The 22,995-nt window shown below is 38.2% G+C and overlaps 2 protein-coding genes across 2 annotated transcripts in view; both read left to right on the forward strand.

Moving 5' to 3' along the window:
* The first annotated feature begins 5,396 nt into the window (after positions 1–5,396).
* LOC126823522 (potassium channel subfamily K member 18) lies at positions 5,397–16,784 on the forward strand. The gene is made up of 4 exons (XM_050552423.2): positions 5,397–6,137; positions 10,545–10,786; positions 12,264–12,486; positions 13,522–16,784. Exons 2-4 carry the CDS (start codon positions 10,565–10,567, stop codon positions 14,163–14,165), a joined length of 1,089 nt encoding a protein of 362 aa, XP_050408380.1. The 5' UTR covers positions 5,397–6,137; positions 10,545–10,564; the 3' UTR covers positions 14,166–16,784.
* Positions 16,785–20,239: 3,455 nt separating this feature from the next.
* The window catches only part of LOC126823534 (rho-related GTP-binding protein RhoA-D-like), a 5,340-nt gene continuing 2,584 nt past the window's right edge, over positions 20,240–22,995 (forward strand). Inside the window, exons 1-3 of the mRNA XM_056102071.1 lie at positions 20,240–20,385; positions 21,149–21,330; positions 22,940–22,995. The exon at positions 22,940–22,995 is cut by the window's right edge and continues 111 nt beyond it. Coding sequence (XP_055958046.1) covers positions 21,297–21,330; positions 22,940–22,995 — 90 coding nt within the window. The 5' untranslated portion in view covers positions 20,240–20,385; positions 21,149–21,296. The remainder of the gene's footprint in view (positions 20,386–21,148; positions 21,331–22,939) is intronic.

The following is a 22,995-nucleotide window of genomic DNA, read 5'->3' on the forward strand; positions in this document are numbered from 1 at the left end:
ACAGTGTATCCAGAAATAATCATCTTTATTATTGCACCGTTTAAACTTGAACTATGTAACTGTATTAATGGGATTTTAAAAGCCTATCTCTGAAATGCCAATCGTTATTGTTGTCCCGTTCATTAAATTTTAAACTTGTGTTCAGAAATGGCTTTCTTAATAACAGTATATTATCCAATGTATGTAGGCCTACTTGAAGTACGGTAAATATATATATATATATATATATATATATAGAGAGAGAGAGAGAGAGAGAGAGAGAGAGAGAGAGAAATGGGGGTTAACGCCCACTGAGCACAAACTACATCAGTTCGGGGCTAACATATGGTTCTATTGTATTTCAATAAGTCGCTTGCGCGTAGGGGTCTTGAGCAGTGGAAGGAAACCGGGGGACCCAGAGAAAACCTACGAGATTGGACAGGCAACTCTACTCCTTGTCACGTACATCCGGGGAATCGAAACCTGGTCACTTGACCAAATGACAGACCTTTATAATACAGCGCGCCATCCACCCCCACCCCCTCCCCGCCGGTAAATATAATAACTGAATTGTTTAAACATACAATATGCAAGAGATAAATGTGCCTATTGCAGGACTTTCTTTAGGCCTGAAATGTCATCTAAACTATTAATTAGACATTAATTAACACGAGAAGACCTTAATCAACTCTCGATACCATTTTATGCGTCCGATTTTCTCTGTATTTGAATCCGATTTGATTCTCAACGCTTATTGATGATTTAATCCAAAAATGGATAATCGAGACTGTTTTTTATCGTACGGACTTTAGTAATGATGCTCGAGGTTAGTGGAGCGTTGAGCAATTTGACAGAAATTTTCAGCAAATTCTCTTTACATTATCTAATTTTTAACTATTATGTGAGAACTGGCGGCTCTTTATCTAATCTTCCATGATGTATCTTTGTTTTTGTATTCAGGAATAACCATCTTTATTATTCTTCCTTTTAAAGATGCATCATGGAAGATTAGATAAAGACCTGGCAGTTCTCATTATAATAGTTATAAACTAAATAATGTAAAGAGAATTTGCTGAAAATTTCTGTCAAATTGATCTACTATGAAACGAAAATTAGCGAGTGAAATTTCGACCTAGCCTCTTGGGGTTTAATATAGGCTATGTCTGTTCCCCATTCCCTATTCAGATACAAATCTGAATAAAAATGTTGCTTATAAAAAAAAAGATCATCAGTACTAAAGTATGTACGATAAAAAAAACATAGTCTCGATCATCTATTTCTTGATTGAATTATGAATGGAAGTCGAGCAGCAAATGGGATAATAATCCAGTAAATATCGTAGGCTAGCGATGCTATCGAGAGTTGATTATGATCTGGATAAGTTAATTAATGTCTAATTTATAATTTAGATAACATTTCAGGCCTAAAGAAAAAACCGGAAAAGACATATTTAGCTCTTGTATAATGCATGTTTAATCTTGAAGTTTGTTAAATATTAAAGAGTGTATTCAGAATGATATTCTTTATTGTGCTATTTAGGGGTCTTTAGGGATCTATAGGCTTCTGCCTGTTTATCAATACAGTTTCTAGGAATAAATATTGTTTAGAAAAAAAAAACAAAAAAAACCCTATGATATATTCCTATATACAATTGAATTTTATCAGTGTATATTCAGAAATAATATTAGTTATTATTACCCCATTAAACTATGATATATTGCTATATATAATTATAGTATATGAAATAGATGACATGCTTTATATAAGGTTAACTACTGGGATATAATTTGACCAATTACAGACTAATTTACATGCATTAACCCATGAAAGATTTGACCACCTTTTGTACTTGGTTCAATAGATGTAAGTCAATGAAAATTGAGCCGTGTACCTCTTTCGACCTTAAAAATAACTTTCAGACGAATTAAAAGTTGTTTTCTTTTGTTTTCGAAACCGAATTGATAATTTGTAGGGCTATTATTTTCCTGAAAGATCAAAATAAATAGTCCTATTTGATCTTTCTGATCTCCCCTTTTTGATTTTAGTTATTAAAGGGGAAGACCAACGATTTTCAATAAGGTTTCCATAAATAACAAATATATATTTAGAAATAATCCCTCCTATAGGTTGCCAACGAACAGGTTGCCAGCTGGATCGGTCGAATAGGTCGCTAGCCGAATAGGTCGCCAATTTGTGTTCGGTTAATATCTGTCACGTGCCAGCTATCACGTGATGTAAACAATTAGCCATGTGGCTTAAATTGTGTCACAGTGTCCAGTTTAGAAACTTAATTTACACAAACGCGTTGTATATTATACCTTCAAAACACCGTAAGTTCTTGTTCTTAATATCCTAATAAAGATTACCTTTCATCAGATTTTCTGCCAAACGGCGAAACGATCACAAAATACAGCGCTAAACTTGCTCCAAATTTGTATGTTTACTATAGTGACCAGTGAGCGTATCGAACCAACTACGTCACTTCCGGTATTAATAAAAATTAATTTCTCGCTTGCAAATTATTTTTTGCATATGTTATAGGAGGGATTATTTCTAAATATATATTTATTATTTATGGAAACCTTATTGAAAATCGTTGGTCTTCCCCTTTAAAGGGGGTTAGCATTGAATCAAACGATTCGTTGACATGTCCCATTATTTTTTTGCCATGCAAGTCGTATATTATTTATGCCGATTAAAATATGTCACAGGTATGGAACGACATGCACAACATAATGGAAATAGAACAATATTTGCGTGTTAAACTGCATGTTAAAATGAAATGAAAGGGGCTTTAAGTTTAACGTCCTACTGTTATGCTCAAATACTGGGCTACTGAAGACAGGCATACGCCCTACAGTGTGCTATGAGGGATATTTTGCCCAGACAGCGGCACTACGAACTACTCTTATATCGAATTCCAACTGCCAGGGTTTCTGTTACGTGCACGCCGATGTATACACGGTACCCCAGTGTTTTGTACCATCCGAACGACTATACACCGCTGTGCTAAGACAGCGTATACTCATTGTCCGTTATGCTTTTAACGTTAATTATAAATACAATATGATACAGTACCTGAATGGGGGGGGGGGGGGCTGGGTGGTCGAATGGATAGTGCGTCAACTGGCGTGGTTTCGATTCCGAGCTTGTACCTCGAGGTTTTTCTCCGGGTGCTCCGGTTTCCTCCCACTGCTAAAGACCCCTACGCACAAGCGAATTATTGAAATAAGAGAGAGAGAGAGAGTCATTTTGGGACTAACATATGGTTTAATTTTATTTTAATAATTCGCTTACGCATAGGGGTCTTTAGCTGTGGAAGGAAACCGGAGGACCCGGAGAAAACCCACGAGGCATGCGACCCTACTCCTTGTTACGTACAACCGGGGAATCGAAACCAAGCCAGTTGATATTCAATCTAGGCTCACAAGATGCGGCAAATAGCCGGCGTTTCTTTTGTGGTTTAGTAGCTGGCTATATACATTAGTTACACAAAATACACTTAGTTGGCTATATACATTAATTACACAAGATGCGGCAAATGCCGGCGTTTCTTTTGTGGTTTAGTAGCTGGCTATATACATTAGTTACACAAATTACACCTAGCTGGCTATATACATTAATTACACTAAATACACCTAGCTGGCTATATACATTAATTACACTAAATACACCTAGTTGCCGGGTAGTGTGTACTGAATTATTTTAGTTACACAAACTGCTCCTAGTTGCCGAGTGTTGTGCGTTGAATTATTTTTAAGCATAAAACAGAATACTATAAATATTGGTTACATAAAATGCGACTGTCGGCTAGTGTGTGCTGCACTTTAATCATGGAAGAGAATGGCGTTTCTTTAGTGGTTTATTAGGTGACTGTATACATTGTATATAACCCCTATGAATAGTGAACGGTATGAATATTTGATGTAGAGTTTTTTAGGAGTGGGTGATGTGTATGATCGACTACGTGTTTCCAGCTGAATGTCATCGAAGGCATCAGTATTAACTCTAATTATTTATATTCTCTTTATTAGAACCCGGGGATTTAACGCCTCAAATTATCGCTCATACAAATATCGTCAGGAGAATTGAATTCCCATTCTGTGTGTAACCAGTAATAATTGTACTACGGTGTCGAACAACATTGAAACTTATTGAATCCTGGATATGGCACACCACTGATCCCGTCCACAACAAGTATTGTTTTGGATGAAGCAACCGATGAGTTCGATCAACATGTCGAAGAATTAAAACAGTTGCAGTTTTGTCAATGGAAGGTACCGTGAAGGTTATTAGATTTAGTTTGTCTATAATAACAGCAGTAGGATTACAGCTTGGTTATATTATATAAAATGACTGACATGTTGATATAGATGTCTCTCTCGGTTATTGTGATCAGTTAATAACATGTGCGTGAGATTATTTGATCATTGTCATAGCTGCTCACAGAAACTCTCCGTTTTTCTTTACAGATAACAGATTGCATCTTGATTGTTCTACACGGATAATTAAGGAAAACTCGGAGCACTGTCATAGCTGCCCACAGAAACTCTCCATTTTTCTTTACAAATAACAGACTGTGCATCTCGAGTGTCAATCGCGAATAATTTGAATGAAAACTCCAGACCTTATAAGCCAGATTCCTGTAAAATGTTTCATCAGCCTTGGGGATAAAATAAGACTTCACCGAAATTATCAATTTTCTTTACAGAAAACAGACTGCGCATCTCGATTGTCATCCACGAATACTTAACGAAAAATAAGATTCTATCTAATTCAACAGGAACTAATCCCAGAATCAGCCTGGGTGATAAATTAGGACCTCGGCTTATTCTAATAGGTCGGAAGTTATTAGACGTTTAGAGAAATTAACATGTTAACGAGATTTAATATACTGTATAACCAACAACACAAATCATCAAAGATTTTACTAATAAAACAATGCATCGGTGTTAGAAACTGCTAATAGTACTAAGATGAACATTAGTTACCCTGGAACATTTAATATACTGTATACCCAACAACACAAATCATCGTAAGTTTTATTAAGAAACAAACCATCAGTGCTAGAAACTACGAATGGTACTGAGATGAAGATTAGTTACATGTCTGGGTAAATTAATTAAAACATTAGTTGGACGCCTGAATACCCTGGAACATTGGTTATGAATCTGGATAAAGAACTTTAGTGAAATTTTGGGATAAATTAACTTGAACATTATGCCTGGTTAAATTGACTTGAACATTACGCCTGGATAAAGTAACTGGAAAATTAGCTAGTTTTCTAGATGAAGTAACTGGAACATTAGTTATACGCCTGAATAAAGCACCTGGAACATTAGTTAATTTTGTAGCTAATCTGAATTTATCATTAGTTAACTTGAACATTGGTTAGTTTACGGATAAAGTGAGAAGCTTGTTCTGTGACGATTTGTTAAAGACACGATTTTATTTATTATCACCAAAACAATCTGACGAACGCGTGGATGAAAACAAAGGATTCTGTGAGCTATAAGTGAAATTAAACTATAAGAAATGTGAATCACAACAATTTTGATTATCTTTATTTTACTGTTTATGCCATGTTGTATTGAGCAGCATGACTGCATTATACCCTGTGCTGTATTCCCGTACTGTTTATTCTATGTTTTGTTGAGCAGTAAGACTATATGAGACACAGTACTGTATTCACATACTGTTTATTCTATTCTGCATTGAGCAGTAAGGCTGTTTTAGACTCAGTACTGTATTCACATACTGTTTATTCTATTCCGCATTGAGCAGTAAGGCTGTTTTAGACTCAGTACTGTATTCACATACTGTTTATTCTATTCCGCATTGAGCAGTAAGGCTGTTTTAGAAACAGTGCTAGACTCGTGTACAGTTTTTTCTATGTCTTGTTGTACAAAATTACCGTACTATCTATTCTATGCTGTATGGAGCAATAAGACTTATTAGATCCAGTGCTATATTAAAATACTGCTTGTTCCATGTTTTGTTGAGGAGTAAGACTGTATTGGACCCAGTGCGGTATTAAAATACTGCTTGTTCCATGTTTTATTGAGCAGTAAGACTATATTAGACCCAGTGTTGGTGTGTTATAATGAATAAGTAGTTGATTGTGATTTTTACTGGGTTGACATGAAGATTAACTGACGGTAAGTAGACTACACGCCTAATTGTTTGTCACAAATATGAATATTCATAGATTAAATGATACCGCTGGGATATCTCTAAGTGACATGAAGGATGACACCATGGACATGATTTACAGGCGAGGTCTGATTGTATTATAAACTATGTATTATGGTGATCTGCTTCCATCATTGCCCAAATTACAAGACCAGGTCGATGATGTGGTGAAAAAACAACAGACCAAGAGTAGTAATTATTTCCCTGGAATTTTCTCCCCTCTTCCTGCCTTTTTTGGTTGACTTTTTTGTCTAGAATTGGAGATAAGGGATCAAATTTGCAATTTCATAGCAGTTCTGGATAATACTGATGATATTAGAGCGGAGGGATAGGGGATGTAAAGTGTCTTTCTGCAGAGCAATCATTGTGTCGGAAGTGAGATTTTCACCCCAGTCAACATCAAATCTCCGTAACAAAAAATCTAAACGGTCAACCATTGTGGTTTGAAGTATATAAAACGATACGAAATACGATTGGCGTTTTAATCCGATTACATCAAAAAACTTCTGGCGACTCTGCTGATTACTATCGCACCGAGGTTACGAGCAATTTTACCCCGATTATTTTTTAATTTTTTAATTTTTGCATCGACAATGTGGAACGTCTGGGTACCCCGATTATTTATCATCGGTTTGTATACGATTATTCCTTCTATACATGTATACATTGGAATGCACGTAAAAGATCCCTTGGCAGTTAGAATTCTATATAAGAGTAGGCCGTAGCGCCGCTGCCCGGGCAAAATTTCCCTTATATCACACTGTATGGCGTATGCCCGTCTTCATTAGCCCAGGTTAGGAGCAGAACAGTAGGACGTTAAACCCCATTTCATTTCAATTCTAGAATATAGCCTACAAATTAAATATTGTGATATCTGACTTTAATCAATTGGTGTAAACGGCTTTAAATGCGACATTTTACACATGACTTGAAGTAAAACATGTGACTTGTAAATGTTTTGACTTACAGATAAATATTTAATACCTGAAGTTGGGTATCTCTTGTTGTTGATCGATCAATCGATCAGTATAGCTGTTGTTGATTTCATGTCACAAAACACGAATAACAAATTATATTGGATTTATTCACTAATAGCAGTTTGTGGTTATTCATGTCTTTTTAGGGTGGCGGGGGGGGGGGGGTAGATGATCCAGTTGGTAGTGAGTAGTAACGGGCAAATGGCCTTGGGTAGTCACGAAGTTTCGTAAATGATCAAACCCCGACCCGAAAACTCGATGCTCATTCGAATATATATCTGCGTCCACTGCCGTTCTGGTACTGGAACCCTTGATAGTTGGAAATCCAAGAAGAGTCACGCTCCCGGCAAAATTAACCCCGTCTCCTCGCATTGTACATATAAATAAAATTTCCGCAAATACAACACTCCTAATACTCGTATGTTCTCAAGTTTTATATAGTAGACGGTACAGTCGTTCCCAGACTACCCTGACCGATGATAAGTTGTATATTCTAGAAGGAACAGGTGGACCCAGACATTCCACCTTGTCGATACAAAAACCATCAGAGTAAAATTTCTTGTAACCTCTGGGCGTAGACAATAACAAGAGTCACCAGAAGTTTGTTAACGATGTGAACCCGTAAAATAACACCCGTTATATTCATAGGACCAAATCTGACCTCCAATTACCATTCAGAAGAATTGTTGTCTACAAATTAAAATAAAATATCGCGCAGAACACAATATATATGCAAATGGCGATTTATTTAAAAGTGGATAATTTGTTTTGGTTTATTATCATGTAATAGTAAACATATAAATGGGAAATTATTTTTAAAATTGAAATGAAATAGGATTTAACGTCCTACTGTTCTGCTCCGAACTGGGCTAATGAAGACGGGCATACGCCATACAGTGTGCTATGAGGAAAGTTTTGCCCGGACAGTGGCACTATGGCCTACTCTTCTATCGAATTCTAACTGTCAAGGGATCTTTTACGTGCACGCCAATGTGTACACGGGACCTCGGTTTTCCGTCCCATCCGAACGACTATAGACAGCTGTCCTTGTCAAGCCCTCCGTCCTGTATCACTGACAAGGGGGAACCACGCCGGAAAATCTGGATGAACTTTCTCAGCCAATGCAGGGATCGAACACCCGACCTCCAAGCTAGCGAGCCAGCGTCTTACCCACTTAGCCAATGTGACCCCTTTTAAAAGTGAATATTTGTTTAGGATATGTAATCATGTAATAAAAAAACGGAACTAGATCGTGTAGATCAAAATATTATAAACATTGTGACGCATATCCTGTAAGTCTAATATACTCATGTAATTCATAACACGAACAAAGCTCTTATCAATTTTGTCGAATAAACAGAATTAAATGCTGACAGATCATATCATATAACTAGCACACCATTTGCCACAAACTGTGCTCCCATTTTACGTGGTCTTGTTCTGGACATTAGAGGAAATCTATCTATAAAATAGAAAGAATCCCAATTTTTATTGCACGAATTCTCGGTGTAAGCAAGCCCAATAATGTTGCTAATGAGGGTCGCATTCCAAACATTCTGTCAAAGTTCAAAGTATTAATGGGCGTCATCGTTAAATTCGTCAATGTAATTTGAACTCTAAGTTACATGTTTTGTTCGTGTTTTAAAGAATTATATTTAGATTTACTTGTCATCGAAGGGGAGTGGGTGGCCTAATGGTTTAACGCATGCGCGTTGGATCATAGGGGCTGTCATTGAGGCAGGTGGTTTGGTTTCGATTCTCCGCATGTACGTGACAAGGAGCAGGGTTTTCTTTGGGACCTTCGGGTTCCTCCCACAGATAAAGACCTATACGCGCAAGCGAATTATTGAAATAAAATTGAACCATATGTTAGTCCCAAAATGTCCTGGTTTGTGTCGAATGGGCGTTGAACTGCATTTCTCTCCATCCATCTCTTTTCATCAAAAAAAAGATCTCCTTGGTAATAAGGGCATAAAATTCGACCAATCATCTCTGTTCATTTAGGAATAGGACTTCAACATCTGACCAATCATATCTCACGTCTCATATAGACACGCACATCTGACCAATCATATCACATGTCTCATATAGACACGCACATCATTTAGGAATAGGAGTTCAACATGTGACCAATCATATACACACGCACAGCAGACTCACAAGTTACCAGCGCCGATTAAATTTCCATTTGTAATTTTGTTGGCATGGTATATAACGACGATAACACGAAACATGTACATTTGTTGAAAGACTATTTCTATTATCGACGAGATTGTACACACATTGTCTTAGAAAGTTAACATTTAGAAAGATAACACGTGCTTCTGTTGAATAACAATCTCTATCATTACAACATTTGAAAGGATGAAGATTGTTTGGGGATGTGTTGACTTTATAAGTAAGAGGTTGTAAGTGGTATGTTGAAAGGGTGACCTTCTTGCCATGACAGGATGCAAGTTATCGGGTAACCCGAAGAATCAATTGTTTCCATTGAAGGAGCTAACCCTAACTGATTTAAGCTGAAATAGAATCAAATGTTGGAATGGAATATTAATATATGGTTTGGATTTTTCGAACTTTGTTTTATTTTTTTAAACTGTTTTGTTGAATTTGTGATGGAACACGATCTGTGCTATTAGATTCTCATTACTTTATTGGAAGTAGTTTTATTCACTAATTTTAAAATGGTGAAAGTAATATATTAACGAAGACAGAATCAATGAACACATCAAATTTAGTTAAAATTTAGTGGATCCTTTCCAAATGAATTTTATTCGACACCGAGATTGAACACGGAACCTTCAGGTTAGCGAGCCTACGTCTTACTGACTGAGCCAACGCGGCTCTCTAACGGCATTGGCAGGAAGTTGGAAGGGAAGCACCGTAGTGCATGTTTGATAGGAAAGCCTAGATGGCTCAGTGAGTAAAGGGCTGGCTCGCTAACCAGGCGGTTCATCCTGTTGTCCGTAAAACATTTCCGGGGTTTTTCAGCGTGGTGTGCAGGACAGAGGACAACAGAATTAGTGTCTATTTCTTAGGGGACGGCTAACCCAGGTCGCGTGCATACGTTGGTGTGCACGTACAAGAACCCTTGACAGTTGGAATTCAACAGGGAGAAGACCGAATCGTCGGTGTCCGGGGAAGCTTCCCTTATAGCACACATCTTGGCATATACCAGTCTACATTAGCCCGGGTGGTGCGGAACAGTAGGTCCTTAAACCCCATTTTCAAATACGTTAAAAATGGGTACAGGGAACCGTTCATTGTTTGGTTCTCATCTGGCAAATAACGCTAGGTCATCAGTACGCGGTAATCAAGACTTCAAACTTGTTACACACACAAAAAAACGATTAAGACCAAGATAATAATTTATGTTGCTTTTTTATTTATTTTCAGGTTTTTGAAAATATTATAAAATGGATACGGACCCGGATGTAATTCAGAGTAGTCGATCAGTAAGGTGTAAGAGATTTATTATAAAATGTTTGAAGAAGTTTTTGGTGTTTCTCATATCTCAGGTTGGATTAACGTGTGTGATGGTTGGATACACGATTGGTGGAGGCTTTTTATTTGTCTGGCTAGAATCAGGTCATTCGAAGGAAGTAAGACAGAACATCGGTAATATTCGACATGATCAGGTGAATATCAGTTTTAATTCACGTATAATATCCGATATGAACAGGTGAATATGGGTTTAAATTCATGTATAATATCTGACATGAACAGGTGAATAAGTTTTGAATTCATGTATAATTTCCGACAAGAACACAATCTGATTAAAATACAGATTTATATTTCGTTTCATTTTTTTATACTTTCGATGGCAGGTCAATATGGCTTTTAATTTATGTATAATATGGATAGGTCAGTATGAGTTTTAATTCATGTATAATATCCGACATGAACAAACGAATATGGGTTTTAATTCATGTATAATATACATGGCTGAGATTTATGCAGTCCGATAGTAATATCATACCTGGAAACCCATTTGCCCGTTTACGTGTACCATGGGCGTAGCAGCCGAGGGGAGGGGCGGGGGCTGCAGCCACCCCAGATTCGATGAAACTTTCATTTTTCGGGCACAAACATCAGAGAATGAGACCATATATGATAGAAATATAATTATTGTAAAATGAAATCGCTCGCGGTTTACGTTTTGAATACTATTATACTACTTACGACCTCGGACAATAACATTTGTGGAAAACTCGTTTTAGTTAATGATTGATTCATTCTGATTCATTTCGGGCAAATAGCCTCAGCCCCCCAACTGATATTGGCCTCCTACGCCCATGTAAATAAAAATGGCCCAGATCTCTGCAGCCCAAAAGTAATATCATACTTGAAAACACATCCCACAAGATAATGCGGAAGTTGTTCAAAATGGCTGATTCACAAACTACAAAACAATTTTCAAAAAGTACAAAACGGTTAACGTTTTTTCTGAACAATTTTTTTAAGGTCCGCGTTTAATTCATTTGCATCACCATTGTAGTGTTGTTTTATAGTGATATTGTCATTGAAAATAGACCCATCCTCCGTCATTAACAATATACATAACAGGGCCGGCGGAAGCAATTCTTGATTGGGGGGGGGGGGCTTCCATCCTAGGTCCTTATAGGCGTGGGGCCAGGGGCCGCAATAACCTGGAGAAAAGAGTACTTGCAGCCAAATTATTGGTGGGTGGCTAAAGCCCCCCCCCCCACTCCGCCAGGCCTGCATAAGATCATAATGTCTGTCATTGAGTCGGGTGGCGTAGTTTCGATTCCCCCGAGGCTATTTAAAAAGTATACGAATAAAAAACGAAACGAAATATAGATCTGGGTTTACTCAGATTGACATTGACTTAAATTAATACAAATTATTCGTGTTGTTGATATTTATCTTTTATTTAACACAAGGTACAATTTTATGGAACCACAATTACTGAGTTTAATACTAAACGACGTTTCGACGAGGATACTTGCTTGATAAAGATGAGAGTATCCTCGTCCAAACGTCGTTTAGTATTAAACTCATTAATTGTGTATCCATAAAATTGTACCTTGTGTTAATATTAATATGTTCAATTACTAAATACCAATCAAAGAAGACATTTTCTTTTTATTGAAGGTTAAGAAATTATGGGATATAACTGCCAGCTTAAATATTTTATATGAGAAGAACTGGACAGTGATGGCGGAATCTGTTTTTCTGAAGTTTCAGACTGATATTTATCATGCTGTAAAAGACAGTGGTTGGGACGGACAGGATTCAATAACTAAACAAGTTGGTGATGAAGAATGGAGCTTCGCTGGTTCTCTTCTTTATTCTGTTACCGTCATAACAACCATAGGTAGGTCATAGCAACCATAGGTAGTCCATAGCAACCATAGGTAGTCCATAGCAACCATAGATGGGTCATAGCAACCATGGATAGGTCATACCAACCATACGTAGGTCATATCAACCATAGGTAGGCTATAAAAGCCATAAAAAGGTCAAACCAACCACAGGTAGGCTATAACAGCCATGGGAAGGTCATACCAACCACAGGTAGGTCATAACAGCCATGGGTAGGTCATACGAACCATAGGTAGGTCATACGAACCATGGGTGGATCATAACAGATAGGCGAGTAGGTCATAATAACCATAGGTTAGCCATGGTAACCATAAGTAGACCACGGCAATCATAGGTTAGCCATGACTACCATAAGTATCCCACAGCAACCATAGGTAAGTCATAGCAACAATAAGTAGGTCATAACTACCATAAGTAAGTCATAAAATCCTTGTTGGCACAGAAAAAGGTTGGCAGTCTGAAGTCTAATACGTCTTTCTTACACGCACGCACTGTAGTCTGGTTGAGTTACGAGGGTGGGGGTTCTTGTGTCAAGAGCATTTCTTCATCTATATCAGGCACTGGTTAATCCCTATTTTATTCCAAGTACTAGTTATATCTAAGTCGGGGGATGAATGGTCGAATGGTTAGAGCGTGCGCGTTGTATCGTAATGTCTGTTATTGAGTCAACTCAAGTAGGGTTACCTGTCTCCGAGTCCTCCGGTTTCCTCCCACTGCTAAAATTGAATTATGTAGTTTCATTTCGCCAACATAAATTTTACTTATATATACATAAATAAATTAAAAAAATACGTCCAGGTAAATAATTCTCCACTTTACTTTACTTCATTCTGACATACATTAAATCATATAAGCTAGCTGTCTACCTTCTATAGGCGTCTTCAGATATTAATAATATATAAAAAATATTAAAATATCATACATTCTTAGAATAATAGATTTCCATGACAATGGATTATAAATAATATTAGGTAACATACAACAAAAGGTATATATATATATGTCAATATCTTTATGTAATTTTCAGGTTACGGCCATTTAACACCGCGTACAATGGAGGGACGAATAGCCACCATATTCTACGCAGTGATTGGAATACCCTTATTCATGTTGTGTTTATCAAATATTGGCAGTCTCATGGCGCAGTGTTTTAGACTCTTCTGGAAGCATTTAAAATATACGCAATTTTTCAAACCTAAACGTCAAAACCAAGCGAACTTCAGATCGTCAACTAAAAAACCATTGATGGACTTAAATCAAGTGAACGGAAGTGACGTCATGACAGAAACGGTTGGTAACGAGGCTCAGTTTATGAAAGTATTGGAGGTTAATACCCGATCGGAAGTAATCCGGATTCCCATAAGTGTTTGTTTATGTATCGTGGCGTTCTATATATTTCTAGGTGCTCTATTGTTCCAACAGTGGGAGGAGGGGTGGACCTATATGGATGCTTCGTATTTTAGTTTTGTGACATTAAGTACAATCGGATTCGGTGATTTGGTGCCGGGTTACGCCCATGATTCGTGGGGTAATCAGTATAAACGTGTCGCCTGTGTGCTGTATCTGTTATTCGGACTGGCGCTACTTGCCATGTGTTTTGAACTGTTACAATCAGAGGTACGAGAAATTAGCAGACGTATTGCACGTGCTCTTGGTATTGTGGAAGAATAAGGTTAAGCATTGAGGCGTCTCTGGGAAATCAAGCGCATCATTTTACTATCATATGGCACTTCATTTGACGCTTCATTTGACGCAAAATTTAGCGCGTCATTTGGCGCAATTTTTGGCGCATCATGTGGCACGTGGCACGCATGTGTTTGTGAATATTCTGACAGACAGATGTGACGTGTGTAACAGTTTGCGCATTTCCCCTAATAACATACCCGAATAAGACTTGATAAAGAAACACATCCTCAGATAATCTTGTGGATGCAGGTTTAAAATCGTTCAATCTTTTTAAATTTGGTCAATATAAAATATTGGACTGTACTGAAGTTTCGAAAGATTGACCGGAAGTTGGTTTGTTGTGTAAATTTACTTTCATTTGCCAAGAAATCAACACATCAAAATCGACAATTTCATTTTGTACCCACATCAGACAATGGACGTCTTTGTGTTTTGTAGTTTTAATTTGAAAAAGCGTCAGGCTTATTACAATATTTGTTGTGGTGTAGTCTATATTTTATTTAATGTCCGCGAACTTTATATTTGACTTCCTGATTTTCACGGGCGGAGAGAAATGGAGTTTAACGCACTGTCGACTCAAACCAGGTCATTTCGGGACTAACGTACGGTTTAATATTATATAAATAATTCGCTTGTGTGTAGGGGTCTTTAGCTGTTGGGGGAAACCGAATGACCCAGAGGAAAGGCACGAGGCGACCCTACTCCTTGTCTGTACAAGCGAGGAATCGAAACCCCGCCATGGACGGATCTGTATAAAGAAGATGGGAGAGAAGAAGCTGGACCCACTTAACACCTGCCGTTGCTGTTCAATATTAAATTTATTAAAATATGCTTAACAATTTGTGGTAATAAGAAAATGTCAATGTCACTTTTTTGGAGCCACGGTGGCTAGGTGGTTAAGACACTGGCTCGCTAGTCTGAAGGTCGGGTGCTCGATCCCTGCATTGGCCGAGAAAGTTCATCCCGATTTTCCGACGTGGTTTCCCCTTGTCAGTGGTGCAGAACGGGGGGCCTGACAAGGACAGCTGTCTAGTCCTTCGGATGAGACGAAAAACCGAGGTCCCGTGTATACATTGGAATGCACGTAAAAGATCCCTTGGCAGTTGGAATTCGATATAAGAGTAGGCGATAGTGCCGCTGCCCGGGCAAAATTTCCCTCATAGCACACTTTGTGGCGTATGCCCTTCTTCATTAGCCCCGTATAGGAGCAGAACAGTAGGATGTTAAACACCATTTCATTTCATTTCCAAATTATGTTGGTGTTTTGTTCTTCTGTGTCAGCTTTGAATCTTCAGTTTATTCCACAGCTTCGTTTGTAAACCCGATATGGTAGTCAGTGACGGATCATGGTGAGGGCCCGCCGACCTCATTATCCGTCAACAGTGATTGTGATTGAATGATATTCTGAGATAATCGACATACGCCTCACGTAAAATACAACCGCCAGTAGATAGGAATTAACCACAACGTCAGGATAGTAGACATTTAATAACAAAGCTCACAATGGCAGGATAACTCTCCGTATTATTCCCCAAGGGAGAAAACTAATTATACATTTACTGTAAACGGTAAAACCAATTAGTAGGGTACAGTGGGCATGATTTCTTGTTTTAGGGAACTGACCAGAAGTGAAATCCTACAGAGAATCAAACTATGTACTCAGTTGAAGCCAGCCATGTGTTCGATTTAACAGTGCTTTTTGTGTAGATCATTGTAAAACCGAAATTTGTTTTGACCCAATGTGTCCCGTATGTGGGGTACACCGGGGGTCACACTATGGGACACAATTGACCATCAAGTATGTTTTTTAACAAAAAACAATGTGACAAGTGACACCTGAGCCTAGACAAGTTACTTGATACACCTATATGAACAAAACAATTGAAGATTTTGTTTAAAGTTGTTTTGTAACCATGGTATTATCGGTGATTTTAAACACTAAAAGTTATTATTACAGTGTCTTCAATAAAACTGTGTATCCGAATGTTGTACAGAATGAAATTTGGGTAAACTTTTTATGTAGCTATTGTACTAACTAGAACTATATTCACAAGTCTACTTCGCACGATCGCGTCTGTGAGGCAGACTCTGTTTATTGTTTCGTGGTAAAACATGAACAATCTGATTAAAACACAGATCATATTTCATTTCGTTTTTTTATAGTTCAAAATTTCGTTTTACTTGTCTTTACTACACTAGAATCTGGAAGAGTTGTTGTAGTGAGGGATTAGCCAATGAAATGGTCTGTTACGGCGAGTTTTTGGTGTGAGATGCACAGAACTGTGGGTAATCAAATGTTTAACGTCATATGGTTTAAAGTCGCTCGTATGACCTCTGACGTGAACTCCCACTATAACTTGTCAGATCTTCATGATGTAGAGGCCATCGAAAGTATAAAAAACGAAACGAAATATAAATCTGTATTTGAATTAGAGTGTACATAAACATGTCCTACAAAATATCTAATATTGTGCATGGACTGTACTGTACAATATCTAATATTGTACATGGACTGTACTGTACAATATCTAATATTGTGCATGGACTGTACTGTACGATATCTAATATTGTACATGGACTGTACTGTACAATATCTAGTATTGTGCATGGACTGTACTGTACAATATCTAATATTGTACATGGACTGTACTGTACAATATCTAATATTGTACATGGACTGTACTGTACAATATCTAGTATTGTACATGGACTGTACTGTACAATATCTAGTATTGTACATGGACTGTACTGTACAATATCTATTATTGTACATGGACTGTACTGTACAATATCTATTATTGTACATGGACTGTACTGTACAATATCTAATATTGTACATGGACTGTACTGTACAATATCTAATATTGTACATTGACTGTACTGTACAATATCTAATATTGTGTTAAATACACTCTCAGTCATCATCTTCTTCTTTTTACACACCTGGTATAGTGACAGCTTTAATTGTAGTCGTGTCAGAGTTATCTCCCTTCCACGAACCTGTAAACTGAATTATTTTGTTTTCTGACATGGCATGCTAACACAGTAGTCAATATGTGAATTTTTTATATAAGACCCCCCCCATCCCGGCCCCCATTCAATGTCCAATGGCTTAAGGGCTGCCTCAGGGAAACCCCCGGAGCTCTATTGTGCCCCACACTACGCGGACAGCCCCCCTCCACCCACAATAAATTTCGTTCCGAAGGGTGTTTATCAGAATAAGCATGCTGTGCTTCGTGCAGTGTACATTACTGACACTTATAAGCTAAGCCAAATATAGCTGTAGCATACACTTCACGACCCCTATCGCTAATCATAGCTAACTGTAGCTGTGGTTTACACTTCACGACCCCCATAGGCGTACGGGGAAATTTTTGACTGGGGGGTGGTGGTGGTTGGTGCCCAAAAAATGTAGTTAGGTTCTTAGTATGTTACATAATAATAATAAATTCGCTGTTAAATTGGACACATTCAAGAACGCAATGTTATTTTATACAACTTTTACAAAGTACAATTGTGTGCCCAAATTTTCCCAGCATTTGGTGCCCAAAATGGGGGGGGGGGCGGCCAGCTCGTGCGCCTATGACGACCCCTATCGCTAATCATAGCTAAATGTAGCTGTGGTTTACAGTGCACGAACCCCTATCGCTACTCACAGCTTAATGTAGTCATAGTTTACAGGGCACTATCCCCTATCGCTACTCACAGCTTAAAGTAGTCATAGTTTACAGGGCACGATCACCTATCGCTAATCATAGCTTAATGTAGTCATAGTTTACAGGGCACGATCCCCTATCGCTAATCATAGCTTAATGTAGTCATAGTTTACAGGGCACGATCCCCTATCGCTAATCATAGCTTAATGTAGTCATAGTTTACAGGGCACGATCACCTATCGCTAATCATAGCTAAATGTAGTCATAGTTTACAGGGCACGATCCCCTATCGCTAATCATAGCTTAATGTAGTCATAGTTTACAGGGCACGATCCCCTATCGCTAATCTTAGCTTAATGTAGTCATAGTTTACAGGGCACGATCACCTATCGCTAATCATAGCTTAATGTAGTCATAGTTTACAGGGCACGATCACCTATCGCTAATCATAGCTAAATGTAGCTCAGTTTTCAGTGTACGATCCCCTATCGCTAATTTTTAATATTGTGACGTGCCATAGAACTGTATTTCTTTCATTCCTTCAATGACCTGTCAATCAGTCTTTTATATGTAACAGATCAGTTTGATTTAGTGTTTATATTAAATAATAAGATTATGTATATGTATTGCTAATAAACTTTAAGATGTTTTTACTGGATATAACAAGTGTTAAATTTGTATAAAAATACCGTCGAGTAATAGAGCTCTAACATACCATTCTACTGTCGAGTGAGAATAGAGCTCTAACATACCATTCTACTGTCGAGTGAGAATAGAGCTCTAACATACCATTCTACTGTCGAGTGATTGGGATCTAACACACCTTTCTACTGTCGAGTTAGGGGCACTAACATACCTTTCTACAGTCGAGTTAGGGGCACTAACATACCTTTCTACAGTCGAGTTAGGGGCACTAACATACCTTTCTACAGTCGAGTTAGGGGCACTAACATACTTTCGAATGGCAATAGACCTCTTACATATGAAATGAAATGGGGTTTAACGTCCCACTGTTCTGCTCCTACTGGGCTATTGAAGACGGCCATACGCCATACAGTGTGCTATGACGGAAAGTTTGCTCGGAAAGCCACGCTACAGTCTAACATCATTTCGAATTCCAACTGTCAAGGGTTTTTTTTTAAGTGCGCGCCAACATTTTCACGGGACCTAGTTTTTTGTCCCATCCGAATGACTACCACTGAGATGAGGAAACTACCCTGGACGTCCTGAATATTGAGCCAGAACCATACTTACAGAATCTTCGCGGCTTCGTCACAAATTTTATTAGGTTGAAGCGTCAGTGAATATAATTAAAGTATACGATGGCTTAAAATAGTATGATTTATGGTAGGTCCACATTTCTAGATCATGGTGGTTAAATAAGTTTTGGGGGGTTTGTATGGTCGAATGGTTAGCACGTCATGCGCGGTGTATCATAATGTCTGTCATTGATTTCGATTCCCCGGTTGTACGTGACAAAGAATAGGGTCGCCTATCCAACCTCGTGGGTTTTCTCCTGGTCCTCCGGTTTCCTCCCACTGCTAAAGTCCCCCACGCGCAAGCGAATTGTTGAAATAAAATTGAACCATATGTTAGACCCGAAATGACCTATTTTGTGTCGAGTGGACGTTAAACCCCATTTCTCTCTAAATAAATTATAAAAGAAGATGACTGATTAGAGTTTAAAACCTCGACGGGTACACGGACGTTTCGTCAACGGAGGATAAATATATATTAACTGGTCATAATCAGTAACTAACTAGGCACGTGAGAGAGAGAGAGAGAGAGAGAGAGAGAAATGGGGATTAACGTCCACTCGATACAAACTAGGTCATTTCGGAACTAACATATGGTTCAATTTTATTTCTTTTCAACAATTCGCTTGCGCGTGGGGGTCTTTAGCAGTGGGAGGAAAACAGAGGACCTGCAAAAAAACCCACGAGGTCACGTACAACCGGGGAATCGAAACCACGCCAGTTGACTCAATGGCAGACCATATGATACAGCGCGCACGTGCTAACCATTCGGCCATCCAACCCCCCCCCCCCACATGGGCACGTGAATAGAGATTAAAATAAAATGGGATTTTCTGCACCAATTGAGTTCCAACTTTCAAGGGATCTTTTACGTGCACGTAAAAAAAATCCACCGGGATAGTCATTGAGTAATTCGTGATAGGGAATAATCTATGGTGGGTAGGCTTATTTATACGCTGTATGGAGTATATGTCCGTCTTTATTTACACAGTAAGACTAGAAAAGTATGACGTTAAACACAATATCATTTTATTCATTATATGTAATGTAAATTATTTACCTCCCACGTATATAAGTATATAACTGTCATGCTATAACAGCTACTGTATATATATGTAGCTATACTATACACTATGTAAATATAACACACAGTCTCGTGACTACACTCTGGACAATAGTCAAGTGATCCAACATATTAAAGACGAGTGCAGGCTAAACTATTGTAACCTATTAGTATATTCTCTGGCGAAAACATGGCGTAACACGACCGAACATTATGGATACTCTGAATCGGTAAGCACATACGTTATTTCAGAATTGTTTGGGAGGGACATATTAGGCTACTCGTGATACATCGTTGCTATAGTAACCTCGGTAACTTTGCCATCATTTTTGTCTTTTCGTCTTTTCGTGTGGACGTAAAAGAACCCCCGACCGCTGGAATTAAAAAAAGGGTAAGCGGATATACCACAAAATTTCCCACATACCACCCTGTATGACGTATTAGCCCTGTATGACATATTAACCCAGTTGGTGTAGATACGTATGTATGCATGACGTATTAACCAAGGTGGTGTAGGACGATCAACCCTATTCATTTTAGTTATGTTATATATCCTGATATAATATATTACGTTTATAGATCACAAGACCGTCACGTGATTGGAAATTTGAAGAAAATCTATACTCAGTTCCTGTTTGTGCGTTATACGCTAGTTTTTCTTACCTGGACATAATAATTGTCATTAAGGGATCAACCATACAAGCCCCCCCCCCCCCCCCCCCCACCAACTATTTAAAGGGAATTCCCGATCATGTGACAATATTACCAGTGAATTCAAATTCCCTGCCCCTCTTTTAAATTAAATTTAAGGGTAATTCCTGACCAACCCTATTTCACTATTCCCAAGGAATTCACAATTCCTGTCAAGACTTTAAAATAGATGAAATATACCAAAAAAAGAATCTTTATCAATAATTACGACTTAAATATAATGCTATATCACGCAGTTATAAATTAGACTTACAATCACCATTTTGTCTTATTTAACTTTAGTCTGTCTGTGAGACGATAAGGGAAAGAATGATCAACAGTTTAGACGAACGACATCCAATATGAGATTTGACTGATCGCCATTTTGGACAAAAACAAAGACGCAAAGAACAACACATATTGAACCAACAAACATTGCAAAGATTGGATAATGGAGATATTGACGTGCTGTCTCGGATGTCCAGGTAAGGTATAACAGTAACCTAATAATGTAGGTTTCCCAAGTAAATTTGTCTGCCCACACAAAATACAATAAACTATCATGAAATGAAATGAAATGGGGTTTAACGTCCTACTGTTCTGCTCCGAACTGGGCTAATGAAGACGGGCATACGCCATACAGTGTGCTATGACGGAACTTTTGCCCGGACACGGGACCTCGGGTTTTCGTCCCCCCCCCCCCGAACGACTAGACAGTTGTCCTTGTCAGGTCCTGAACTATCATGAAGGATCTAATAAGTACAACTAAATAACAAGATATCGGTGCACATGACTTCGATTTTTGTTCCATTCGAACGACTAGACACTGATCGTTCCAAACACCCAGTCCTGCACCACTGACAAGGATGCCACGCCGGACGATCCCGAGCAGTGGACGTTGAAACCAACTAGGGTGCTACACAAATATGACCAGCGAGGAAGTTATAATGGAATGGCTGTGTTATAGTGTATCGTTGTATATATTTTATTATTTAATTTTAGTCAAAATAGTAATTGACCAATGTCTGAATTGATATCTCACTAATCTTTCAAATCCTTTAACTGTTTGGGTTTATACTTAATATAACGATAGATATTATGTAATTATAGTTAACCACGCGTTCTAGCTATGTCCATTTAAATATTTGTTTCTTATGTACAATTTAACATCTCTGATCAAATATTTTTATATAATTATTTTTATCCTAGGCTTGTATATATGTTCTATATTCTACAGTAACTTTAGTCTGGTGACCGGCTCGCCCTAGCGATACCTATCTCGTTATTATGACCGTTAACCAGTTTTTAGACACTCGTTATTAAAAGTAGAAGTGTAACTATTTATTCTGGGTTATCATCGTCGTTAGCGTTGGAATAATCTACAACCTCTAGAAAACAGGGGCCTGTTTCACGAAATTGTAACTAAGATCAAATCCAAATTTTAGTAATTTGATTGGATAATATTAGACTGATTTTAGTGCTTAGCCAATCAAAATCGAAGTATCCACTAAAATTTGGATTTTAACTTTAGTTAAGATTTCGTTCGAGAAACAGGGCCCAGAACTTCGGCAGTTGTAACCAATGTCGCATCAGTCGCGTCTCAAACCGAATCAAACTGTGTATCAAATCCAATAGTGACGCTGGATTCAGAAAACTAGTTTTAAATTATGGATTCCAAGAACTCGCAATAGGTTTTCAAATGTAGATGCTACATGCTTTGACTAATATTAAGTGCAGGGGGTGGGGTGGGGCGGTGGCCGCACTCCACGCAAACAGACCGATAAGATAAACTACACAGAATAATACAACAAATTTCAATTCAATTGAATGGATCTGCAATGTAGTGGTAAGTGTCCACTGTGCTCTACAGTCCCGTGTTTCACCTAGATTGAATAGAAATATAATTGATATACACCTAAGACGTAATGTGATCGGTGTTGGTGATCGGTCTTGGTGGTGGTCATCTTCTTAATGACGATAGTCTACCTCCGACGTCAGAGAGAGAGAGAGAGAGAGAGAGAGAGAGGGGGGGGGGGGGGGGCAGTTATCAAAGCATGCCTGCTTTAAACGCAGTCCATTTGTTCATATCAACAGGTTGTGCGGACCAAGTCTACAGCAGAAAAATGGTAGTAGTAGGAGATGGAGCAGTT

The sequence above is a fragment of the Patella vulgata genome, chromosome 6, assembly GCF_932274485.2.
Source record: "Patella vulgata chromosome 6, xgPatVulg1.2, whole genome shotgun sequence".
In the NCBI taxonomy this organism is placed as follows: Eukaryota; Metazoa; Mollusca; class Gastropoda; family Patellidae; genus Patella; species Patella vulgata.

Excerpts from the sequence above, each read along its gene's own strand:
- LOC126823522 (XM_050552423.2), top strand. The coding sequence starts at position 10,565 with ATGGATACGGACCCGGATGTAATTCAGAGTAGTCGATCAGTAAGGTGT. Across the intron at positions 10,787-12,263 it reads GTAATATTCGACATGATCAG|GTTAAGAAATTATGGGATAT; the intron begins GTGAATATCAGT and ends TTTTTATTGAAG. Across the intron at positions 12,487-13,521 it reads TACCGTCATAACAACCATAG|GTTACGGCCATTTAACACCG; the intron begins GTAGGTCATAGC and ends TGTAATTTTCAG.